The sequence below is a fragment of the Lutra lutra genome, chromosome 4, assembly GCF_902655055.1.
Source record: "Lutra lutra chromosome 4, mLutLut1.2, whole genome shotgun sequence".
NCBI lineage: Eukaryota > Metazoa > Chordata > Mammalia > Carnivora > Mustelidae > Lutra > Lutra lutra.
This window is the reverse complement of record NC_062281.1, coordinates 170,194,181-170,220,270: the sequence shown is the minus strand read 5'-3', so window position 1 is coordinate 170,220,270 and position 26,090 is coordinate 170,194,181. Positions and strand designations below refer to the sequence as shown.

At 36.6% G+C, this 26,090-nt stretch overlaps 1 protein-coding gene across 5 annotated transcripts in view; it reads left to right on the top strand.

Moving 5' to 3' along the window:
* The window catches only part of AGO3 (argonaute RISC catalytic component 3), a 134,927-nt gene that overhangs the window by 35,608 nt on the left and 73,229 nt on the right, over window positions 1-26,090 (top strand). For 4 of the 5 annotated variants that reach the window (XM_047724632.1, XM_047724634.1, XM_047724631.1 and 1 more), the window contains 3 exons: window positions 12,273-12,393; window positions 16,872-17,080; window positions 17,977-18,113. In XM_047724632.1, the coding sequence (XP_047580588.1) occupies window positions 12,273-12,393; window positions 16,872-17,080; window positions 17,977-18,113 (467 nt within the window). Of the gene's footprint in view, window positions 1-4,274; window positions 4,340-12,272; window positions 12,394-16,871; window positions 17,081-17,976; window positions 18,114-26,090 lie in introns of all 5 variants that reach the window. The other variant, XM_047724633.1, reaches the window with a different exon arrangement.

The following is a 26,090-nucleotide window of genomic DNA, read 5'->3' as shown; positions in this document are numbered from 1 at the left end:
CTGCTGGTGAAAATTGAACAGTGTAGTTTTTTGTTTTTTGGTTTTTTTTAAAGATTTTATTTATTTATTTGACAGAGAGAGACACAAGTAGACGGAGATGCAGGCAGAGAGAGAGAGAGAGAGGGAAGCAGGCTTCCCGCTGAGCAGAGAGCCTGATGCGGGACTTGATCCCAGGACCCTGAGATCATGACCTGAGCCGAAGGCAGCGGCTTAACCCACTGAGCCACCCAGGCGCCCTGAACAGTGTAGTTTTGAGTATTTAGCGATCTTAGGGAAACTGTACCATGCAGTATATGTCAGTTAATAAGCAAGTTTTATTTTCCTTGTTAGTTAATGACTTGGAAGGTAGGAAAGCTAACAGATGGTGATTATTTCAGACTTCAAAAATTCTTGTAAGTAGCATCTAAATAAATTACTCAGTAATAATTAGTCTTCTAGCTAATATTTCTACAATATATTTGAAGTTGAAAGATACTTTTATAAATAAATATATTCCTAAACATCAGGGACTAATAGGTAGAGTTTATTCCTAACATCTATCCATTTGTGTGGATTTAAATTATAGTAACAGCTATGTAGTATTGTTAGGCATGTAGCATGATTTGCTTATTTTTAGTCTGCTCCACTTTTTTCTTAAATTGAGTTAAATCAATTTAAACTAGCTGTCTGGATTTACCACATGAGTGTACCAAGGTAGAGTACTCTTTGGTACGGGATTTAAAGAGTATATGGATCCTGACTGGAATTAAAGTTTAAATTCTGCAGTAACTTTTGAAACTTAAAAATTGTTTTAGGATCCTCCCTATGTTTTCATTCACGTTTAACTTTTTGTGCCCTTTTTTTGTATCAGGTATAGTGCTAGGTTCTGGAGATAACAAGGTAAATAAGATGTGATCCCTGTTAGAGATTTCATAATCTGTATGTAGTGACAAGTTCTGTGAGATATGCACTATGTGCCGTGATGAAAGAGCAGAGATTCCTCCTTTTAGTTTGGAAGATGGGGTATATGATGTGGTATCTGAACTAAATAGTAGAACAAACGAAAGAAAAATCTGTATAGAGTGGACATAACAAAATCATGACATGTTTATGTAAAAGAAATAGGCCAGTATGAATAGAGTACCTTGAGTCTGAAAATTTAACCAGGGGTAAGTTATGAAGGGTTTTTTTGTTTTGTTTTGTTTTGTTTTTTGTTTTTTGTTTTAGATCTGTTTATTTATTTGAGAGCAAGAGACAGTAGGGGTGGGGAGGAGAGAAAGGGAGAGAGAGAATCTCAAGCAGATTCTCTGCTGAGCATCGAGCTGGACACGGGGCTGGATCTCAACCTTGAGAGTTGGACACTCAACCACCTTAGCCACCCAGGCACCCCAGTGAAGGGTCTCAAATCCATGTTAAGGCTTTGAATTCAGAAACAGTGGAGAGCCATTAGAGGCTTTGAACACATGAGGAGCATCTATATTTTATTTTATTACTTTTTTTAAAGATTTTATTTATTTATTTGACAGAGAGAAATCACAAGTAGGCAGAGAGGCAGGCAGAGAGAGAGAGGAAGGGAAGCAGGCTCCCGCTGAACAGAGAGCCCGACCCACTGAGCCACCCAGGCACCCCAGCATCTATATTTTAAAGCATAACTAATGGCAGGGTGGCAAATTAATTAGAAAACAGAAAGACCAGGGGCACCGGGTGGCTAAGTTGGTTAAGCCTCTGCCTTTGGCTCAGGTCATGATTTCAGGTTCCTGGGATCCAACCCCGCATCTGGCTCCCTGCTTAGAGGGAGCTTCTCCCTCTCCCTCTCCCTTTGCCCCTCTCTCTACTCTTGCTCACTCACTCTCTTTCTCTCTCTCTCTCAAATTATTAAGTAAAATCTTTTAAATAAAAAAAAAAAAAGGAAAGAGGGGGCTCCTGGGTGGCCCAGTCGGTTAAGCATCTGCCTTTGGCTCGGGTCATGATCCCAGGGTCCTGGGATCGAGCCCCACATCAGGTTCCCTGCTTAGCGGAGAACCTGCTTCTCCTTCTCCCTCTGCCTGCCGCTCTGCCCACTTGTGCTCACTCACTCTCTCTCTCTCTCTCTCTGTCAAATAAATAAATAAATAAAATCTTAAAAATAAAAGGGTGGGGGAGAAAGGAAAGAAAAAGACCAGAGTTCTGGAGAACATTGGGAAGGCTGTTTGCAGTAGTCTAGATCAGTGGTCTTCAAATCTTTGATTACTCATCCCCATCAGTTAAAATGTGTTTGACCATGGACTGAACAATAAATAGATAAATAAATGCATATGTACACATTTAAAGTTTTTAAATTCATAGAAATGCACCACTATTCTAACATAACTATAGAAAAATTAAAGGCAGAAAACAATATTTTGAAATAAACTATATAAACATATATTTAATAATTTGAAATTTTCAGATTCATGTACCAAAAATCAGATTGAATATATGCCACACACTTGAACTGAAATAAGTTACAACATGCTGAAGATGAATGAGTGAGAGTTCCATTGTTGCTTCTTTTTTTCTAATTGAAATATAATTGACGTACAATGTTATATTAGTTTTAAGTATACAACATAGCTATTTGGCAACTCTGTAAGTTATCCTGTGCTTATCAAGATAAGTGCACTTAACATCTGCCACCATACAATGTTGCTACAGTACCCTGTTAACTCTTATATGTTGCAGAAGTCCTGTTAGTCTCTTAGGGTTCCTGTATATCATCTGTTACATCTGGTCATCTAACGTGGGCTAAGTGAAGACCTCAGTGTCCATCCATATTCATGAATGTTAGTAAATCTTAATTTCTAATTGTTAGATGAAAATTAAATATAAATACTTCTAACTTCTTTCCCCTCATACTCGAGCATACCCCATGCATCTCTGATACATACTTTTCTAGATTAGAGGTAGTGTTTTCTAAGACTTAACTACCAGCAGTGGCAGTGGGGATGAAGGAAAGAGCTTAGATGTTAACATTTAGAAGAAGAATGAGTAATTTAGGTGTGGAGGGAAAGAGAAGAGAGAAGAATGACTTCATCATTCCTAGTTTGTGCAATAGTGGTGGCTTTAACAGAAATACAGATGGTGAATGGACCAGGTTTTTTATTTTCTGTTTTGGATATTTGGAGGTTGAATTGTATAAGAAACATCAAAACAGAGAGGTTCAGTAGATTATTGGAAATAAGTGCCTAGAGCTCAGGAAATAAGTCAAGATAGAGATTAAGATTTGAGATGTGTCAACATAAAGTTAGGGAAAGTGAATAGAGTCAAGATAAGAAGATTAAGAATGGATCTCTGAGGATACTATTATTTCAGGTTTGCCAGTAAAGACACTTAGATCAGGAAAAGTAGGAGAACCAGGACAAAGTATAAGCTGTTTCAGAGAAGGTAAAGAAAGGATTGTGAATTTCAAGGATTGATCACAATGACAAATGCTCAAAGAAGCCAAGGTGTAAAAGCTGAAAAGAGACCATGTCTTTTAAGAAGTCAGTGGTGGCTAAAGAAGGTTTCTAGAATAGAGTTGTTACTGTAAGCCAGATTGAGATAAAAAGTGATTTCTCAATCTGAAGTAATCTGTCAGTTATCTGGGAATACTAGTAATGTTCACTACACTGGATTAGCAAATGTAGTTATATAAAATTATGAAAGAATCCATACCCATGTGAAATGATTTTGAAGATCGGTTTTAGTAAAATGCTCTGGTGTACTACAGCTTTTATATTATAAAATACTAAAAATTTGATCTAAAGTATTACTCCTTTCTTCCCTACTCTGTATCTTTTAAGCTTTATGTTGATGCAAAAGTATTCATTGGCTACCTTCTCTGTTATTTATTGGAGAGTTATGAAGATAAATTCAGAGTTGGAAGGATGTAAGGAGAGACCACCAGCTGTTTTAGTTGTGTTTTATAAGCAAGCCTCAGGGTGATTTTACCATCTTGTTGTACCTTAGCAATCTTCCTTTCTGTCTATACTATAGTGACAGATTAATTTATTGGAGCTGTGAATACTAAACTGATGTGAATAGTCACTTTCAGGAGAAAATACTATTTCATATCTTCTTGTATTGACTAAAATATTATTTCCCGTTCTGCCTTTTGGGAGCAGAGAATAAGAGATAACTAGAAATGAGATGAAGGTGGGTCTCTATGAGCACATAGAATGATTAATAATTTCTTCTCCTTTTTACAATAAAATTTCCCTCTCCTACCATTTTTCTGCTGTATGAGTCAGGTGGTAAAGTGGAACTTACTGAAACCAATATTAAATTTTACTTTACAGTCTGTGCACCAGAGCATGATGGAGTCAAAAGACTTGGTACCAGAATGTAGGAAGTGGTGGTTGAGGTAAGAGTGGGAAAGGTAGGCTGTAGCCCTTTGTAAAACCTAATGTACTCAGGTAGGTTCCATTTTTGTAGTAATCCCCAGATATTCTTAAGGCTTTTTAAATTCTATCCCAAGGCTCTACAAAAATGCATCATATCGTACTTTGCAAGAATTCTTTCCTTTTCAGACTAAGGTCATTAGTTAAAGGAAACCACTAAAGATTGGTTAGAAGTTCTTATCCCTGTTGACTCAGATTTTCTTTTCCAAATTGCTTTCCTAAATACTGCTTTAGAAGTTAAAATATTTTGCATATTTTGGTAATTATAATTTTACTACAATATACACTTAAAAGTACTAAAATTTCTACATTTGAACTTAGAAGATCAAAGGATTTTCCCCACTGTTACAATAATAAACAACTGCACCTATGACAAAGTTCCACAACTGTGACATAAGAAAAATCAGTTCACAGTTTATGTTAATTGCCAGACTTTATTCTCTGTATTAATTTACTTTGATACTAATACATTGCGATGTATCTGTTTGTTGTTTGGAAGACTTCAGTATTTCAATATCATCTTGAAGTATATTTGTAATTATGCTTAAATTTTTACATAAAAATAGTATCATTGCTTTTTCACCCAAAAGTACTTTCATTAATATTCCATATGATCTCTGTAACAGACTATTATCCCTTTTTTTTTTAAGATTTTATTTATTTATTTATTTGACACAGAGAGATCACAAGTAGGCAGAGAGGCAGGCAGAGTGGGAGGGTGGGGAAAGCAGGCTCCCTGCTGAGCAGAGAGCCCAATGCAGAACTTGATCCCAGGACCCTGAGATCATGACCTGATCCGCAGGCAGCGGCTTAACCCACTGAGCCACCCAGGTGCCCCTATTATCCCATTTTTATTGATGAAGGAACTAAAGTCAGAGAGGCAAGGTAACTTTCATAACAACATAGTGGCAGAGTGGGACTAAAGAGTCATGTCTCCTTATTTATCTTCCGGTGCTTATGTTAGCACATGTAAAGGTTTCTCAAATTGACAATTTCCCAATTCAGACTTTCTTTATAATACAGTGAGCACCTTTGCTGCTATCCCTCAATAGATGATTAGATAAATTACTATTTTAAGAGTTTTTCTTTAGTTCCACATCCCTGCCTGATGAACATCCTAATACATTAGTCTTTGTCACAGTATCTTTTGAGATGACAAGTAAAAATTTGCAGTTCCTTGATTTGTCCTTTTGTTAACTTGCATACTAAAGTTTCATTAAAACTCTAAATATAGGGACGCGTGGGTGGCTCAGTTGTTAAAACACCTGCTTTCAGCTCAGGTCATGATCCCCGGAGTCCTGGGATCGAGCCCTGCATTGGGCTCCCTGCTCAGTGGGAAGCCTGCTGCTCCCTCCCTGACTCCCCCTGCTTGTATTGCTGTCCCTGTCTCTCTCTCTGTCAAAAAAAAAAAAAAAAAAAAAAACCCTTCTAAATGTATCAGTTACAAAATATTAGTGAGAAATTAAGGAGATATAATAAATGATGTTCCTTAGAAAAGCTTATTCCCTTTGAAACATAGATTTTAGCAGTTATGAATTTAAAAGTAGTTTAATGTTAGAACTGCCCAGTGTATATAGAATTCTAACACCATTCTGTTAAGGCTCTGAGAGCTTGAGTTCAGTGTTTAGTGTAATTATTCGTAAAGAAGTTTTTATATCTGATGGCATGGTAAAATCTGCACTGTTTCATTATTTGGTACTCTCCTAATTAAATTTTACTGTTAGAGGGGATTGCAGAGATGATTCATTTCAGTCTTCTGGTTGGCATCTTCCAGGACATAAATGCTCCTTGAGCTGCTCTAGCAAGGATGAACTTAGATACTTTTTAAGAGTATAATCCACTTGTGAATAATTCTGGTATGTAGGAAATGTGGGAAATTTTTGTTCCAAAGTCTAGCTCCTTAAATCTTTCCAATTATTTGTGAGTTTTACCCTAATTCTATCCTTTCATACAAGGTAGATTTTCTGCTTAATATATCACATGACAGTCCATCAAAATAGCCAGAGCCTTCTATAATTTCCTTTGAGTCTTTCCTGTTCCAGTCCTGAAGTCCTTAGTTTGATTTATTTTTACTGTCAGGATTTTCTGTCAGGATTTCTGTCAGGATTACCTTCTGGTTATGTTTCATTTTTTTGGGGTCTTAAATTTTTCCAAATCGAACAGAGTACTTCAGAATGTGAAATGACTATATAATATGTGATGGAATGGTTACATGCTTTGTATTGGGCACTTAAATATATGCACCTAATTTTTTTAATCTTGAGGAAGCTACATCCCACTATTAGCTCATTCTGGATTTAAGAGTCATCTAAAGCCCTTTTCCACAAAAGCAGTGAGTAAGTTCACATCCTCTAATCTGTTCTTTTTGCAGTTAAGTTTTCTAAACAAGTGTTTAGATTTTACAATTGCCCTTATTATATTTCACCTTCATTGAGTTCATTTCTGTAGTGTTTTAATAACTTTTAACACTCTCATTTGTTTTTAGCATTCTAGCAGTGTCTACTAAGTATATATAATTTGAGGGTTTCTTAACTAACAGGTATTTTTTTCTTATTTACTATATGTAGGGCACTAGATGTATTTCTTTTGTTTATGGTATTGATAGTTTGGGAGGACCACTTTAGAAGGTTATTCTGATTAAAAGTTTCCATGAATGTCCTAGTTAACTTAGAAAAAGAAAAGGAACTTGCCCTGCCCTATGTTACAGTATAATAAAACACTTCAGTAATTGTGAAAACATGTGCCACTCATTTAAGAACAAATAGACTACTGGGACAATACGAGAACTCAAGAGCCAGATTCATTCATATGTTGAGAACTTATAAGATAAAAATAGCTATTTATTTATTTTAACGTGGCACTCAAACTCATGACTATGAGATCAAGACCTGAGCTGAGATCATAAGTTGGACACTTAACCAACAGAGCCACCCAGGCACCCCCAAAAATGGCATTTTAAATTGATTGGTTATGTATAGACTATTTAGTAGATGGTTTGGGACCACTGGCTTACTGTATAGAGAAAAGTAAAATAGAGTCCCTTATATAACACTGTTTATAAAGAAAGACCTCATATGGGGCGCCTGGATGGCTCGGGCTGTTAAGTCTCTGCCTTCAGTTCAGGTCATGGTCCTGGGGTCCTGGGATCGAGTCCTGAATCAGGTTCCCAGCTCGGCAGGGGGCCTGCTTTTCCCTCTCCCTCTGTTGCTCCCCCTGCTTGTGCTCTCTCTCTCTCTCTGTGTCAAATAAAGAAATAGATAGATAAATAGATAAATACGTACATACATCAGATGGATTAATGGCCAAAATAATATAGATCAAACTATATATACGTGTGTGTGTAAGCTACGTATATAGGTAACCTATATATATAGATAACTATAGATAGATATAAAACTATATATAGATAACTATATATAGACAAAACTATAGTTAATAAAATAATTTGTAATTTAGTATTAAGAAAGTAATTCTCTTTTTTAAGATTTTATTTATTTATTTGAGAGAAAGTGAGAGGCAGAATGAGTGGAGAGGGAGGGGCTGAGCCCCCACTGAGCAGGGAGCCTGACATAAGGCTCAAAAGCATGAAACCATAAGGTGAAAAATGATTCACTTGATGATTCTCTATTAAGGATTTCATCTCAATAAATACATAGATATTGTTAACAGGCAGAAAACATTGCAATAACTAAACCTATTAATGAATTAATATTGGACTATCGGGCTATCCTTCAATTCAACAAGAAGACTGGGGTCCCAATAGAAAAATGAGCAAAACAGGAATTAACAAAAGAACAGTACATGAAGGAATGCTCAAACTCATTAGTAATAGGAGACATCCCAATTAAAATAACATTTTAGTTTTACATGCTAGGCTAGCAAAAAATAGAAAGCAGAGCTACATAATAACAAATCTTGTCTGGGATATTGGGAAATACGATCTCCAGGAATGTAGATCATATATCCACTCTGGAGAACAGTTTGGCAATTCTTCATAATTTAGTTGATAAAATTCATTTGGGCCTAACGGTTTTGTTCCTGGGTATATAACCAGAGATTAATTCTCACACAAGTCCATAAAGGGATATAGTAAGAGATACTGCAATGCGCCATTGTTTTTGGTGGCTGGCAGTTGAAGTCTGGATTGTTGGGTGAATGGATAGACAACATATGGACTACTTTGCATTAGTGAGAAGCAATGAACTAAGTGTCCCACAGCAATATGAATACATTTTAAAAACGTAGTGCCAGAGGATAAAGGTGGGAATATAAGCAAACAGAAGGATGTTCATCAAACACTTAGAAGAGATAACTTACTAGAAAGAAGAAGGGAATTTAGGAAATGGAGGTGGAAGAAAAGAAAGAGAGGTCTCCTACAGATGAATGATGAAAATAAGCCATGAATCGAGGAGTATGGTTAACTTAACCTTTTTTATCTGGGACATAAAAGTGGGGTTCGGGCACTCATTTGGCAGTGATATATAGGTTGGGTTGGAGAAGAAAAAATTAAAGGCATAAAAAACAAGAGACTTAAAATTTAATCTAGGTACTGGAACATGAGGTTATAATTTAGGATCGTGGTAATTGGGAATGAAAAGTAAAGGACTGATGTGAGAAATACTGCAGAGAGGTGAGGTCAGCAACTAATTGGATGAAGAGATGAGCCAGGTTTTGAATCTGGGTAAATGAGAGGGAGGTCCCAATAAAGAGGAGCAGTGAATAGGATAACTAGATAACATGGGGGAGATATGTTGAATTCCGCTTTAGATTCCATTGGAGGTTCTAGCGGTTGAGGTAGATTGTCCACTGTTAGAACATTCATGAAGAATATACTGTAGGGGCGCCTGGGTAGATCAGTGGGTTAAGCCTCTGCCTTCGGCTCAGGTCTTGATCTTGGGGTTCTGGGATCAACCCCTGCGTCCAGCTCTCCTCTCCATGGGGAGCCTGCTTCCCCGTATCTCTCCGCCTGCCTTTCTGCCTACTTATGATCTCTCTCTCTCTCTCTCTCTCTCTGTCAAATAAATAAATAAAATCTTTAAGAAAAAAGAATATGCTGTACTAGATATTGAAACAGAACATTTTTTTCCCCCTAAGTTGTTTTAGCACAGCTATTTTAACTCCTCCAACCATTTTGATTCTTAGAGTGGTTTGATTGGGCTGCCAGGATTTGGTAAGCTTAAAGTTATACTAATTTATTGTTGAGGAAAAATGACAAAATAGCCAAAACATTCTGACAAATTAGATCTGTAAAGTTTCACCTAAGAAACTGGACTTGATGATAATGCCTGCAGAAGAAAATGGTAAATGGCAGAAAATTCTGAAATTTTTTTGGACGTAAAAATGGATCAGTGAGGGGCGCCTGGGTGGCTCAGTGGGTTAAAGCCTCTGCCTTCGACTCAGGTCATGATCCCGGGTCCTGGGATCAAGCCCCACATCGGGCTCTCTGCCCGACAGGGAGCCTGCTTCCTCCTCTCTCTCTGCCTGCTTCTCTGCCTGCTTGTGTTCTCCATCTGTCAAATAAATAAATAAAATCTTAAATAAAAAAATGGATCAGTGAGTTGAATCTTTTTTGTAAAATTTACTCTAGAAGAGGTTTGATCTTGATTTAAATAGTTTCAGCAAAGTGAAATTGAAAAGAGGAAAATAGAAATTTTGAGCATGTAGGAAATTGCTCTAGGTATCAAGTCAGCTCAGTTATTTTGTATCAGAGAATGCCTTTTTCTCTCCTACCTCCCCATAGGCTAGAATTAAATCTTTTTTCTCCATTCTTTTAAAAGTATTGTAAATTATACCAGTAATATATAAGTATACTCTCATCATAACATATTTAGATTATTTAGACAAAATAAAAAATCATTTTTCACTTCCCTTACCAGAGATAACCATTGTATCTGTTTGGTACATATCCTTCTAGGTAACTTTCCACTGCTTTTACAAGTAATATATGTACAAAAATAAATGTTGATTTGTGGATATTTTATATCATTCTCATTATAGTCTAATTTTTTAATGTAAAAGTCTTGAGTATCTTTCCACGTAAGTATATATAGTATAAAAATGTTTGTTGGGGGCGCCTGAGTGGCTCAGTGGGTTAAAGCCTCTGCCTTTGGCTCAGGTCATGATCTCAGGGTCCTGGGATCGAGCCCTGCATCGGGCTCTCTGCTCAGCAGGGAGCCTGCTTCCCCCCCCCCCCCGCCTGCCTCTCTGCCTACCTGTGATCTCTGTCAAATAAATAAATAAAATCTTTAAAAAATAAATTAATTAAAATGTTTGTTGAATGAAAATAGTTTCTGAATATTCTTACTGGCTAGATAGTATTGTGAGGGTGGGGAGAGAGGTTGAAAAGGATTGAGGGGGGTACAAGGGTGTTTATTGTTCTCAAGAATCTCACAGTCTAATTTATGCAAAGAAGACATACAGATGACCAACAGACACATGAAAAAGTCCTCCATATCACTCAGCATCAGGGAAATACAAATCAAAACCACAATGAGGTACCACCTCATACGAGTCAGAATGGCTAAAATTAACAAGTCAGGAAACGATAGATGCTGGCGAGGATGCAGAGAAAGGGGAGCCCTCCTACACTCTTGATGGGAATGTCTGGTGCAGCCACTCTGGAAAACAGCATGGAGGTTCCTCAAAAAGTTGAAAATAGAGCCACCCTATGACCCAGCAATCATACTACTGGGCATTTACCCTAACGGTACAAATGTAGTGATCTGAAGGGGCACGTGCACCCAAATGCTTATAGCAGCAATGTCCACAATAGCCCAACTATGGAAAAAGCCTAGATGTCCATCAACAGATGAATGGATAAAGAAGATGTGGTGTATATATATACAGTGGAATACTATGCAACCATCAAGAGAAATGAAATCTTGGGGCGCCTGGGTGGCTCAGTGGGTTAAAACCTCTGCCTTCAGCTCAGGTCATGATTCCAGGGTCCTGGGATCGAGCCCGCTTCCTCCTCTCTTTCTCTGCCTGCCTCGCTGCCTACCTGTGATCTCTATCTGTCAAAAAAAAAAAAAAAAAATCTTAAAAAAATAAAAATAAATGAAATCTTGCCATTTGCAACGACATGCATGGATGGAACTAGAGGGTATTATGCTGAATGAAATAAATCAGAGAAAAACAATTATATGATCTCCCTGATATGAGGAATTTGAGAGGCAGAGTGGGGGGTTTGAGGGGTAGGGAAGGAAAAAAATGAAACAAGATGGGATCAGGAGGGGGACAAATCATAAGAGACTCTTAATCTCACAAAACAAGCTGAGGGGGAGGAGGGGTATGGAGAGAGTGGTTGGGTTATGGACATTAGAGAGGGTATGTGCTATGGTGAGTGCTATGAAGTGTGTAACCCTGATGATTCACAGACCTTGTACCCCTGGGGCAAATAATACATAATATGTTAATAAAAATAATTAATAAAAAAAAGAATCTCACAGTCTAGTAGAAGTGAAGTATACAATAAGTATAATACAGTGGAGTAAATGTTCTAATAGATATATATATACTAGGTGGTATTTGGTTTGGACCCAGCGTGAAGAGCATCACACTGTTTGATAGAGAAGTGCATGTGTCAGGTAGTGCTCAGAGATGGTAAAAGGAATTAAGGATCATTTTCTGAGGATAATATTTTGCAGGTTTACTGAGGCCTAGAATGATTAAGTAATTCACTGGATTCGTTCTTTTCTGTCTTTTGTGAAATTCTTATCCCTTGCCAGAAATCAGTCTTTCTGGTATCCTAAGGTATGGTCGTGAAAGCAGTATCTTTATCAGTATGATTGTCTTTTAGAATTTTGACATCTTTAAATAGTGCAAGAATTACTTTATTTTGTATTTTGTATTTCATCATGGAGAGGATTATGTGAATATATTTTTTCCCCTTTTTAGGGAGGTGGTTGACTCAATGGTTCAGCATTTTAAAGTGACTATATTTGGGGACCGTAGACCAGTTTATGATGGAAAAAGAAGCCTTTACACAGCCAATCCACTTCCTGTGGCAACTACTGGGGTAAGGTGTATTCCTTTATTGAAGAGCTATTCTTTGCAGTATCTCCCTTTATTTTTTATCTTTATTTATTTTATTTTTTTGAGAGAAAGATTGGGTTGGGAGGAGGGGGCATAGGGACAGGGAGGCAATCTCAAGCAGGCTCCACGTCTGTCATGGAGCCCGACACGGGCTCAGTCCTACGACCCTGAGATCATGACTCAAGATTAAACCAGGAGTTGGACCTCAATAAACTGAGCCACCAAGCACCTAGCAATATCTCCCTTTAAATGCATTTATTACCATTTTATTATAGTCCATATATATATGAGCATATTATTTATCTTTTTTAACTTTTTATTTTGAAATAATTTTATTTATATTTTTCTAGTTTTTTTTTAACTACACTTTTTTTTTTTTTTTAAGATTTTATTTATTTATTTGACAGACAGAGATCACAAGTAGGCAAGAGAGGCAGGTAGGGAGAGAGAGGAGGAAGCAGGCTCTCCACAGAGCAGAGAGCCTGTCGTGGGGCTCGATCCCAGGACCCTGGATCATGACCTAAGCCGAAAGCAGAGGCTTTAACCCACTGAGCCACCCAGCTGCCCCTCTAGGTTTTGTGGTTTTTTTTTTTAAGATTTTATTTATTTATTTGAGAGAGAGAGAGCAGAGGGTGGGGCAAAGGGAGAGGAAGAGGGATTAGCAGACTTCCTGCTCAGCAGGGACCTCTATGTAAGGCTCCATCCCAGGACTCTGGGATCATGACTTGAGCCGAAGGCAGACACTTAACAGATTTAGCCACCCAGAAGCCTCTTGAAATCATTTTAAACATACTGAAAAGTTGTAAGAATTAGAGAACTCATGTAGACCTTTTACCCAGATTGTCCAGTGTTCCTTAACTTTTACCACATTTGTCTTATCATTCTTTTCTTTCTTTTGTTATCTTTGTAGATATTTATATAGGGTGAAATACACATCCATGCTTATCTTTTCCTGAACCATTCAAGAGAAGGTTGCATGTGTCATGCCCTTTAATATGTTTTTCTTAAGAACAAGGATAAAAATCAAAGTATGGTTATCCATTCCACTAAATTCTTCATTGGTATACTTTTATCTAATCAACAACCCATATTCCAGTTTTGTCATTCCACTGATGACTTTTAGCATTTCTTCCCCTCTAATAAAAAATTCAGTCCAGGTTCATGATTGTATTTAGATACCACATTTTGTTTGTTTGTTTGTTTTAAAGATTATTTATTTGAAAGAAAGCAAGCACATGAACGGAGGTGGGGGCAGAAGGAGAGATTCTCAAGCAGATCTCCATTTGAGAACAGAGCCCAACGTGCTCAGTTCACAAATCTGAGATCATGACCTGAGCGGAAATCAACAGTCAGATGCTTAATCTGCTGAGCCACCCAGTTGCCCCAAGATACCACATCTTTTTAGTCTTCTTTATTCTGGAACAGCTTCTGAGCCTTTTTCTTTCCTTTCATGACATTAACATGGTAGAAGATTACAGGCAAGTTGTTTGTAGAATGTCCCTCAATATGGGTTTGTCTGATTTTCTCTTGATTAGACTCTAATTAAACATTTTTGGCAGAAATAATTACACAAGTGTTCTTTCCTTATCAGTGGATCTTATCAGGAGACATTAATATGTATTTGTTCTATTAATGGTGATACTAAGTTTGATCACTTGGTTAAGCTGGTGTCTGCCAGGTTTCTCCTGTCAAGTTTTTCTTTTTCTCTTATGGGGAGATTTTATTTTTAACTGTGGTAAAATAAACATAACATAAAATTTACCATCTGAGCCATTTTTAATGTACATTTTAGGGGCATGAATGTACATTTAATGTACATTTGCAATCGTAACCACTCTCTATCTCTGTAACTCTATTTATCTTGTAAAACTGAAACTGTACCCATGAAATACTTAAATCCCCATTCTCCCCTCCCCTCAGTGCCTGGCAGCCACCGTTCTATCTTTTGTCTCTATGGCTTTGACTACTCTCAATGCCTCATCTAAGTGGAATCATACGGTATTTGTGTTTTTGTGACTTATGTCACTTAGCCTTATGTCCTCAGAATTCGTCCATGTTGTTGCATGTGTCAGAATTTCCTTCCTTTTTAAGGCTGAATAATACTCCATTGTGTGTATATACCACATTTTGTTTATCCACATATCCATTGATGAACACCTTTTGGGTATTACAAAAATGCTGCTGGGAATGTATACAAATACCTGTTTCAATTCTTGCTTTCAGTTCCTTTGTGTATAAGCGGTAATTTCTATTTTTAACATTTTGAGAAATCACCATACTGTTTTCCATAGTGGCTGCCCCATTGTACTTTCACACCAGCAATTCACAAGCATTCCAAATTCTTCACACCCTTGCCAACACTTGCTGTTTTCTGGGTTGTTGTTGTTGTTTATTATAACCATCCTAATGGGTATGAGATTATATCTCACTGTGGTTTTGATTTACATTTCCCTAATGATTAGTGAGTTCAGCATCTTTTCTTGAGCTCATTTGCATATCTTCCTTTGCCTGTTTTTAAAATTGGAATTAATTTTTGCTGTTAAGTTTTAGGGATTCTTCATAATTTCTTAACAGATAGAGGATTTGCAAGTATTTTCTCACATTTTTTAGGTTGCCTTTTCACTTTGTTGATTCTGTCTTCTGATGCACAGAAGTGTTTTTGGTTTTGTTTTTCGTTGTTGTTTTGTGAGTAGAGTCCACACCCAGGGTGTGGCCCAACAAGGGGCTTGAACTCAAGATGCTGACTGAGATCATGACCTGTGCTGAGGTTACTTAAGAACCGGATGCTTAACCTACTGAGCCACCTAGGAGCCCCTAAGAAGTTTTTAATTTTTATATGGGAAATACTTTTTTTTAAAGATTTTTAAAATTTGTTTATTTTAGAGAGAGAATATGAGCCAGGGCGGGGATGGGGACAGAGGGAGAGAGAAAATCTCGGGCAGACTCCCTGCTGAGCAGGGCATCCATCCAGGCTTGATCTCATGACCTTGAGATCATGACCTGAGCCGAGATGGAGAGTTGGTCACTTAACCGAATGAGTCACCCAGTCACCCAGATGTGGGAGATATTTTAAGGATCCTGTTTCTCATTAGATTTTTAAGTAATTGATGATTCTTGCTTGGAAGAATTATTAGTAAGTAGTAACGTTGATTTTCTAGTTCTGTCATTCCTTCTACATTTATTAGTTGATATTGACTATAACGGAGAGCATTTTCTTTTCCCTAATTTATTTGTCTTTATTTATTTCACTGCCCCATTTGGCCATTGGGAGCCCCTTTAAGATTATTCCTGTTTCCTTTTTGATCACACACTTTCTTTTGCGTACTTCCTTACTTTCTGACACAAGATGATCCAGGCTTTTCTTATGTTTTCCCTGCTGTGGCCATGCAAATGGCCCTTTCTCAGAGAAACAATGGTTTCTTTTAGTTGGGGGATGCAACTTACAAACCAAAATCTGGGTATGTATTCATGCTGTTGGGTTATAGGTGTTTCTAAAATGGATGGAGGTAGGAAATAAAAATATATAAGTGAAAGAAATAATATATAATATTATATGTCATGTAGTGAACCTGCCATAAGTATCCTACACAAGTACTACTTATTGTATAATATTATATATAATAATATATAAATATAACAAATATATTAATAAATATATATATGAAGTCATGAGTTGAAACTGATTCTGTAAGTTTCAGTTTATCCCCCCAGAATTCCTCCTTTACTCCCCACATTGCATATTTGTATCTTCCTTCTTTTTTGAACCATAGAATATCACTGCCTTTACACATTTGTTCATTCCTACCATACAATTATAAAAGTGTTTCAGAATTGCTACACCATACCACCCACCTCTCCTCCACATCCCCAGTTGAGAATATATTCAGTATACTGCGTTCAAGAATTCCTTGCATTAATATTTTCTTTTGTCTCCTTCTTTCAGTATGGTTAGGTTATTCATTTGAAACATTCGGTTCTATTTAATTTTTGTTACATTTTAATTTTTTCACTTCATCCTTCTTGATTTTACTTTTAATTTTTTAACTTTAATTTTTTTAAAACTTTATTTAATAAAAATTTATTTAACATAGCTCCAGAAATCAAAACTATGCTGAAAAATATACTCGGAATTGTTATTCTCCTTTATTTCTTCCCATCCTTTGAAAGTAACCAATTTCTTTGTTTCCGGTTCATGCTTCTTATGTTTCTTTTTGCAGAAATGAGATACATGTATATTTCCCATTTTCTTCTTTTTCACCAAAAGATGGCATACTATTTGTAATCTTGTATACTTTGCCTTTTTTTTTTTTTTTTGCGTAACAGTACAACTTAGAGATTATTGATTTAGCATTGAGGTTGGCTTTTTATTTTTGCTCTGTTTTTTCTTAAATATCTTTTTAACTTAAAAGTAATTGTTCTTATCTTTTTCAACTTATCAGTTGATTGTTTCCACATCAACAGGTAGATTTAGATGTTACTTTACCTGGGGAAGGTGGAAAAGATCGACCTTTCAAGGTGTCAATTAAATTTGTCTCTCGGGTGAGTTGGCACCTACTACATGAAGTACTGACAGGACGGACCTTGCCTGAGCCACTGGAATTAGACAAGCCAATCAGCACTAATCCTGTCCATGCCGTTGATGTGGTGCTACGACATCTGCCCTCCATGAAGTGGGTGCTTCTGGCTTTTTCTCCTTTTTAGATTTTCAGTGTGAAGGCTTTCTTCCCAAGAGCGGGTTGTGCAGCCCTTCTTTGATTAACCTTCACGGGTTATATGTTTTGATTACTTCATTTAAAGAATAGCATGCATACAAGTTCATTGACAACAGAAGTATGTTACAGAAAAAATTCTGATTTTTGAAAGTGAATGCACATCATTAACATAGCTATGCTAGTGGATACCTTTTAGAAAAATGTCTAACCTTTATCTTAGAAGCTATAAATCTTGAATAACTGACATGTTTAGTTAAGTCCCCTTATTCTAAAGGTAATTTCATTATTTATACAATAATATCAATTTGAGTTGAAATTGCTACACTCTTAATCACACTGTCACCTTACAAGTGTATGTTTGTATTTATGTGCCTATATATGTAGGATCAATGTGTCTTTTTAAAGAAAAATAGGTTTTGGAAACACATTTACAGAAATAGCCTTTTGATCAATATTTATTTACTCTTTAGCATTTCCTAAGTTTGGAACTGGTTTTTCTTTCTTTTCACATGTTTCTAAGAAAGTATTTTAAATAAAATTTATTCTTACCCAAACTAACATTAGTTTTGGAAGGGAGAATTTCAGTAAAGGATGCTGATGGTTTTTGTTTTGTTTTTGTTTTTCATTTAGAAAAGCTTTTTGCTTTTTGCTTTTGTTTTTGTTTTTGTTTTTCATTTAGAAAAACTTTTTGCTTTTTGCTTTCACAAATTTGGAATATATTTAGTTTCATATATTCCTAATGATAAACATCGTTAGGATAACTTAAGTTTATGTACTCTAGACTAATGTATTCTGCAAATTTATATACCTATATGGCAGTGAAAGGACTGAACATGACATTTTAATTTTTGTAGATATACGCCTGTGGGGCGTTCCTTTTTCTCAGCTCCAGAAGGATATGACCACCCCCTCGGAGGCGGCAGGGAAGTATGGTTTGGATTCCATCAATCTGTCCGACCTGCCATGTGGAAAATGATGCTTAATATTGATGGTAAGGGAGCTAAAACCACATTCTGTCTTGGGTAGTTGATTCCTGTCTATGCGTTCTGTGTGTGTAGTTTATATATAATTATATGTACTGGTGTCTTGGGAGTAGTATTTGGATACATACTAAGAGTCGAAAAACCTTTGTATTTTTATTATGTTTTGTTTAGAAAGCTTTTACACAGAAGTTGTCCTGGAATGCTACTAAGCATGAAGTAAGCACATTAAAGCATGTACAAAAGCCTTGACATGCTTATCTGAATAATCTCATTTTTGTCCTTTTAACTCTTAAGTCAGTATTTCATTATGAAATTCATGTTTTAAAAGAAAAATAGTCTGGGGCGCCTGGGTGGCTCAGTGGGTTAAGCCGCTGCCTTCGGCTCAGGTCATGATCCCAGGTCCTGGGTTCGGGCCCCACATCGGGCTTTCTGCTCATCAGGGAGCCAGCTTCCTCCTCTCTCTCTGCCTGCCTCTCTGCCTACTTGTGACTTCTCTCTGTCAAATAAATAAATAAAATCTTTAAAAAAAAAAAAAAAAAAAAAAAAAATAAAAGAAAAATAGTCTGTTGGTCATGGTGAGCCCAGGTGTTATACCTACTACTGATGATTACAGTGGTGCTAATTGTACTCTCATTTTTAGCTCATAAATATTTTTGAGTATATATAAAAGTAGGGGGAATAGTATGATAAACTGCCACTTATGTGCTGCCTGTCAAGAATTTTACACCTTCCTTAAACTTCCTACATTTACTCTTCTAAATCAGATCCCAGATAACAAGTTATTTTGTCTCTACTACTTTAGTATGTGCCTCTAAAAAATGGGTTTTCTTACATAGTCATAATGCCATTATCTTATAGAAGAAAATTTTAATAATCATTTATTTGTAGCCTCTAATTCCCTGTCTGTAATCAGATGTCCTTGATTATCTCAGATATGTCCTTTTATAGTTAGGTGGTTCTAATCAGGTTCCAAACAAGATCCACCTATCCTGTTTAGCTGATATGCCTTTTTTAATGTAGTAGTCCCATTTCCTTCCTCTTGTTTTGTTTTGTTTTAAATGCCATTGACTTGTTAAGGAAGCTCTGTCACACTTGTTCTGAAGAATATCCAAAAATCCACATTTGTCTTTTGTTCTTGTGGTGTCATTATCTTATTCCACTGTCCCCTTTATTTCCTGAAAGTGAAAGCTGGCCCTAGAAGTTTGGTTTGATTCTGGTTTGGAATACTTCATATGTGCTTCATATTGTATATTAGGACACACACAGTATCTAGAGGTTCCATTTTTAGTGATACTAAATCAGTAGGCCTGATCTCTCCATTGTAAATCTCCTAGTCAACATTTCTATTACTAATATTCCATTCAGTAATCATCGTTACGCAGATCATCTGTTTCCCTAGTGATTACCAAATGGTATTTTCCCTAATTCTGTATTTGTTGTCTTTGATAGTATTTTTGCTTTCTAGCACAGGAGGAAATTTCAGGCTCATCTTGTATTTCCTGCTGTATATGTGGAATCAGCCATTCCTTCAAGGATCCCTAGATCTTTCCAGATCACTCCCTAGTTTCTGCATTATTTTCAGTTGCTTCTACCATTGTGGGAATATGTCACTGAGGAGCTGTATCTCAGAAGTCCTCTTTCGATGTACAGGAGGGGTGTTTAGTTTGCCATTTCAGAACATTGTTTCCTGTATATGTAGATACATCTTTAAGATAGATTTCAAGAGGGAAGATTAGTAGGTCAAGGGCAAATGTATTTGTAATTTTTTTTTTAAAAGATTTTATTTATTTATTTGAGAGAGAGACAGTGAGAGAGAGCATGAGCGAGGAGAAGGTCAGAGGGAGAAGCAGACTCCCCATGGAGCTGGGAGCCCGATGCGGGACTCGATCCCGGGACCCGGGGATCATGACCTGAGCCGAAGGCAGTCGTCCAACCAACTGAGCCACCCAGGCGTCCCTGTATTTGTAATTTTGATCATTATTGTCAGATTGTCCTCTGTAGAGGTTCTAAGTATTGTGCATCAGTGAGTGAGACTACCTGTTTTGTTGCCTCTAGAAATGTGAAACTCTAGATTCTATTAATTGGATTTGCAAGAAATCATTTCCTCATGTACTTTGGCATTTGGCCATCTTTTCACATGTATAAGGTTCACCTTATTTCTTTTTTTTTAATTAGCTGTTTATGTCTTTTGCCCTTTTTTTCTGTTGGATTTTCAGTTTTCTCATTTATTGAGAGCTTTCTAAATTAAGGATATTGGCCCCTTGTATTGTGAATTGTGTTTATCCTTGATTATTTGTCTTTTAACCTGTAGTATGGTCTTGTTTTTGTATTTTGCCATGTAGAAATTTGTGTCTTTGGGGGTTGGGGGATAGTAAATACATATACACAGACACTTAAATGTAGTAGTCAGTTGTTTCTTTAATGGCTTATAGTATTTTATAAGGCTAGTCTCTAATTTCTCTTCGGCTTTTCTATGCTATTCTTATTTTACCATGTAAGCTGTAGAAACACCAGTGGGTGTGGAAGAATGGGCTGTTATTTTTATTAAAATCTCATTACATTTATAAATTGTTAGGACAAATTGGCATCTTTAAGATACTAAGTCTTTCTGTCCAAGAAAACACTGTACCTTTTTATTGGTGCAAGATTACTTTTGTTTCTTTCAGGGGTGTTTTAAAGTTTTCCTGATGTAAAAGTTGTGCATATCTTGCACATATTCCCTCCCCTTTTTTTGGCTATTAAATGGATTCTTTTTTTTTTTTTTTTTTTTTTTTTTAAGATTTATTTATTTATTTATTTGACAGAGATCACAAGTAGGCAGAGAGGCAGGCAGAGAGAGAGAGGAAGGGAAGCAGGCTCCCCGCCGAGCAGAGAGCCCGATGCGGGGCTCGATCCCAGGACCCTGAGCCGAAGGCAGCGGCTTTAACCCACTGAGCCACCCAGGCGCCCCCTATTAAATGGATTTATACATTCTTCACATACATGAAGGCCTTTGACTTCTGTATACCTTTTCTGTTTTATTGAGTTCCATTTTTTATAGTAGTTATTCAAGTCATTTTCTTGGCATTTCTAGGTTATAATCATTTCATCTACAGATAATGATAGGTTTACCTCTTCCTTTGGATTTTTATACTTCTAATTTTTTTTTTAAGATTTTATTTATTTATTTGACAGAGAGAGATCACAAGCAGGCAGAGAGGCAGGCAGAGAGAGAGGAGGAAGCAGGCTCCCTGCTGAGCAGAGAGCCCGATGCAGGGCTCGATCCCAGGACCCTGAGATCATGACCTGAGCCGAAGGCAGTGGCTTAACCCACTGAGCCACCCAGGCGCCCCTTCTAATTTTTTTCTTATCAGATTATATTGACTAATTAGACAGTGTTAAGTACAGTGATTAGTGGGCATCTTCTTTTTATTCCTTACCATAGAAAGGAATGCTTCCATTGTTTCTACATTAAGTATGATATATACATATATATGTATATGTATAAGAGCATCTGTTGATTTCTATTTTATTAAGTACTTTTAATCAAGAATGGATGTTGAATTTTGTCAGATTTTCTTCTTAGGATCACCGGAGCTAATGATATGATATTTCTTGTCTTATTAACAAAACACCAAACCAAACTTGTGTTTCTGGATTCTTTTAATGTGATGCTGTATTCTGTTTGCTAATATTTTACCTTTTTAATCAAAATGCAAAAGTAAGTTTGATCTGATCTGTAATCTTTTTTCTGTAATCTTTTTCAACTTTTGATATTAATCTTCTGTCTCATAAAAAATTTAGAAGTTTTCATTTTCTAAAATGTACAAGTTTTTAAATAGTATTAAAATTGTCAGCTCTTGAAATAAAGTTAGAGACAGTTTATGATAACTTACTGATATGAGGAATTTGAGAAATAGGACAGAGGATCATAGGGGAAGGGATGGAAAAATGAAACAAGACAAAACCAAAGAGGGAGACAAACCATAAGAGGCTTTTAATCTCAGGAAACAAACTGAGGGTTGCTGGAGTGAAGTGGTGATGGAGGGAATGGGGTGTCTGGGTGATAGACATTGGGGAGGGTATGTGCTATGGTGAGTGCTGTGAATTGTGTAAGACTGATGAATCACAGACCTGTACCCCTGAAACATAATATATTATATGTTAATTTGAAAAATAATACATCATATGTTAATTTAAAAAGAAAGAAAAAAATTGTCAGCTCTTTCAGGATTTGATAGATTTCTCCTATAAAATCTTGTTATGTGGTCTGTTTTGCTTGATGTGTAGTAGCTGTTGGAAAACTTCCATTTATTTTGTGAAAATCAGTTTGTTTAGGTTCAGTTTGGGGTTCAGTTTTGGTGGGTTATATCTTACTAGAAAATTATTTTATCTGTATTTGATTTTTATAGAGAGTTTTATATAGTTTCTTATTTTTTGAAATTGTTTCTACTTCTCTGGTTTCCCCCCCATTTCTTATTTTGTGTATTTGTGTTTTGTCCATTTTATTTGTGTTTTGTCCATAGTAGTTTAAATAACTGGTTTCAACACCTGCTGCCACAGGCCACCTGGCAAAAGAGCTTTTGAAACTTTTTTTTTAAGTTCTCTGGCTTTCTGTTTTCTAAATTCTTAATTTCTGCTTTTAGCTTTATAAATGTTTCCTCTTCTTTTTTCCTCCTTTGTTACATTAGTTGTTTTTCTAACTTTTTGAGCTGTGTTAGTCACTTTCTCATTTTCATTTTTTCTTAATGATGACATTATTTAAAACAATGAATTTTCTTCAGATCACTATTATAGCTACATCCCAAAGCCTCTAATGTGTAGAAGGTTTTTTGTTTTGTTTTGTTTTTAAGATTTTATTTATTTAATTGACACACAGAGATCACAGGTCGGCAGAGAGGCAGAGAGAGAGGAGGAAGCAAGCTCCCTGCTGAGTGGAGAGCCCGATGTGGGGCTCGATCCTAGGACCCTGGGATTATGACCTGAGCCGAAGGCAGAGGCTTTAACCCACTGAGCCACCCAGGCGCCCCTAATGTGTAGAAGTTTTATTATTGTCTAGAAACACCACAAATTTAATTTGTATTTTCCCTCTTATCCAAATGTTGAGAGACTTTATATTCTCAGATTGAAGAACTTTTTATTTTCTGATTTTGTTATAAGTTTCTAGTTTTGTGGGTTGTTAATCAGAGAATGTGGCTTATATTTCTCCTTTTAGAATTTGTTGAGGTTTATTTTGTAGTCTAGAGGCTCCTGGGTGGCTCATTGGGTTAAGTGTCCAACTCTTGATTTCGGCTCAGGACATGATCTCGGGGTCATGAGATTGAGCCCTGCATCAGACTCCCTACTCAGGACAGAGTCTGCTTGAGATTCTTTTCCCTCTGCCTCCTGCCCCTTTGCTTTTCCCCATGCTCACAGGTGTGTGAACCCTCTCTCTATGTGTCTCTCTCTCTCTCGAAGGAAGGATTTGTTGAGGTATATTTTGTAGTCTAATACATAGTCAAATATTGTGAAAGTTCAATATGTATTTGAAAATACATATATTCAGTTATCAGAGTTGAGTTGAATGAATATCCATCAGTGCTTACCATTTAGATTATATTATTTTTGTTTACTTGTTCTCTCAGACTGGGAGAAAAATTTTAAAATTTCTGCTATTACTATGTTTCTCTCTCCCATATCTCCTTTGATTTCTGCTTTCTTAATGTTGCTGCTGTATTATTAAGGGCTAATATATATACCTCTTTTTTCATTGTGAATTGTACCCTTTACAATGATAAAATGACCTCTTTTTATACTTTGGGGTAAAAGTCTGTGTAATCTAATGAAAGAATTACAATCCATTTGTGAACCTTATCCTGTCAACTTTTCTTTTACCTTTTTTAATACTTTCTGATTCACAGATGTATCTTGGAGACAGCATAGAATGGTTTTGCTTTGTGGGTCAATCTAAAGCTTTTTTTGTGTTAATGCATGAATTAAGCTGGATAATAAGAAGGACATACATGCTTGGTCTTAGTTGTGTAACATTATTTTATATTCTATTTCTGATTATATATGTTCTTGAAACTTCAGATGGTGTGTGTGCTTTTTATTTTATTTCTTTATTTATTTTTAAAGATTTTGTTATTTACTTGACAGTGAGAAAGAGAACACAGGCGGCGTGGGGTGCAGAGGGGCAGATGGAGAAGCAGGCTTAGCTGGGAGACTGATGAGGGGCCCGATCTCAGGACCCTGGGATCATGACCTGAGCTGAAGGCAGACACTTAATGCCCCTGTTTGTGTGCTTTTTAAATAATAGTTTTGATATCAAGAAGGGCTTTTTCCCCCACTATGGTAACTCTTTATACTTATACTTTCATATAATACTCATGTTTGTTTGTTTGTTTTTAACTACTTTTTTTTTTTTTGAAGTGTGGTTGATAATGTTATATTAGTTTCAGGTGTACAACATAGTGATTGGACAAGTTTGTATATTATGCTATGCTAACCACTCATCTTTCTCTCTTTTAAGCAGTGTCTTTTTTCCTTTATAAGTAACAATTATATTAGCTTTATTCTGTTCCTTCCCTTGTTTCCTCTCCTTTACTAACTAGTTTTAGCAAATATACCATTATTTTATTGTTCTTTATAATTTTGCTTAAACTTTTATTATTTGACTTTCAACATTGACTCCTCTATTACTGTAAGGTACAGTGAGTTTATTCTGCTTCTTGTTTTCCACTATCATTGATTTATTTGTATGTATTATTATTCCTACATTGTTAGAGTATGTAACCATTGCATTCCATTCTATCACTAGTATATCCATTTGCTTTCATCTGAAATCTATAAAGTGTATTTGTGCTGCCAGTCCTTTTGCTGAAATTTTTCCTGTCATCTCTTGGTTGCAGTTGTCCTCAGTTGTTTCATGTGTGTATGTGTTGTAGTAGTTTTTTGTTTTGTTTTGTTTTGTTTTGTTTTAGATTCAATTAGCCAATATATAGTACATCATTAGGTTTTGTTGTTTTTTTTTTTTTTTTAAGATTTTATTTATTTATTTGACAGAGAGAGAGAGAGAGAGACCACAAGTAGGCAGAGAGGCAGGCAGAGGGGGCAGGGGGGAGGAAGCAGGCTCCCCGCCCAGCAGAGAGCCCGATGCGGGGCTCAATCCCAGGACCCTGAGATCGTGACCGGAGCCGAAGGCAGAGGCCTAACCCACTGAGCCACCCAAGCACCCCAACATCATTAGTTTTTGACATAGTGTCAGATTTTTCATTAGTTGCATCTAACACCCAGTGCTCATCACAACACATGCCCTCCTTAATGCCATCACCCAGTTACCCCATCTCCCCACTCCTTCCCTTCCACAACCCTTAGTTTGTTTCCTGGAGCCAAGAGTCTCTCATGGTTTGTCTCTGATTTCTTCCCATTCAGTTTTCCCTTCCTTCCCCTATGGTCCTCTGCTCTATTCCTTTTATTTCACTTAGCATAATACCACCCAGTTCCATCTATGTGGATGCAAATGGTAGGTATTCATCCTTTCTGATGGCTGAGTAATATTCCATTATATATGAATCACATCTTCTTTATTCATTTATTCATTCATCTGTTGAAGGACATCTCAGCTCCTTCTACAGTTTGGCTATTGTGAACATTGCTGCTATGAACATGGGGGTGCGTGTGCCCTTTCTTTTCACTACATCTGTATCTTTGGGGTAAATACCCAGTAGTGCAGTTGCTGGATCATAGGGTAGCTCTATTTTAACTTCTTGAGGCACTGCCATACTATTTTCCAGAGTGGCTGCACCAGCTTGCATTCCCACCAACAGTGTAAGAGGGTTACCCTTTCTCCACATCCTCACTAACATTTGTTGTTCCCTGTCTTGTTAATTCAGTTGTTTCTTCAAGAAGAGAAGGGCTCATGAATAAGAGCTAAGTGTTAACATACTGAAAACCATTTATTTACAGCCTTGTTCCTGAAGGATTGTTTGTCTAAGACATAAAATTATTGATTTACACTTTCTTGA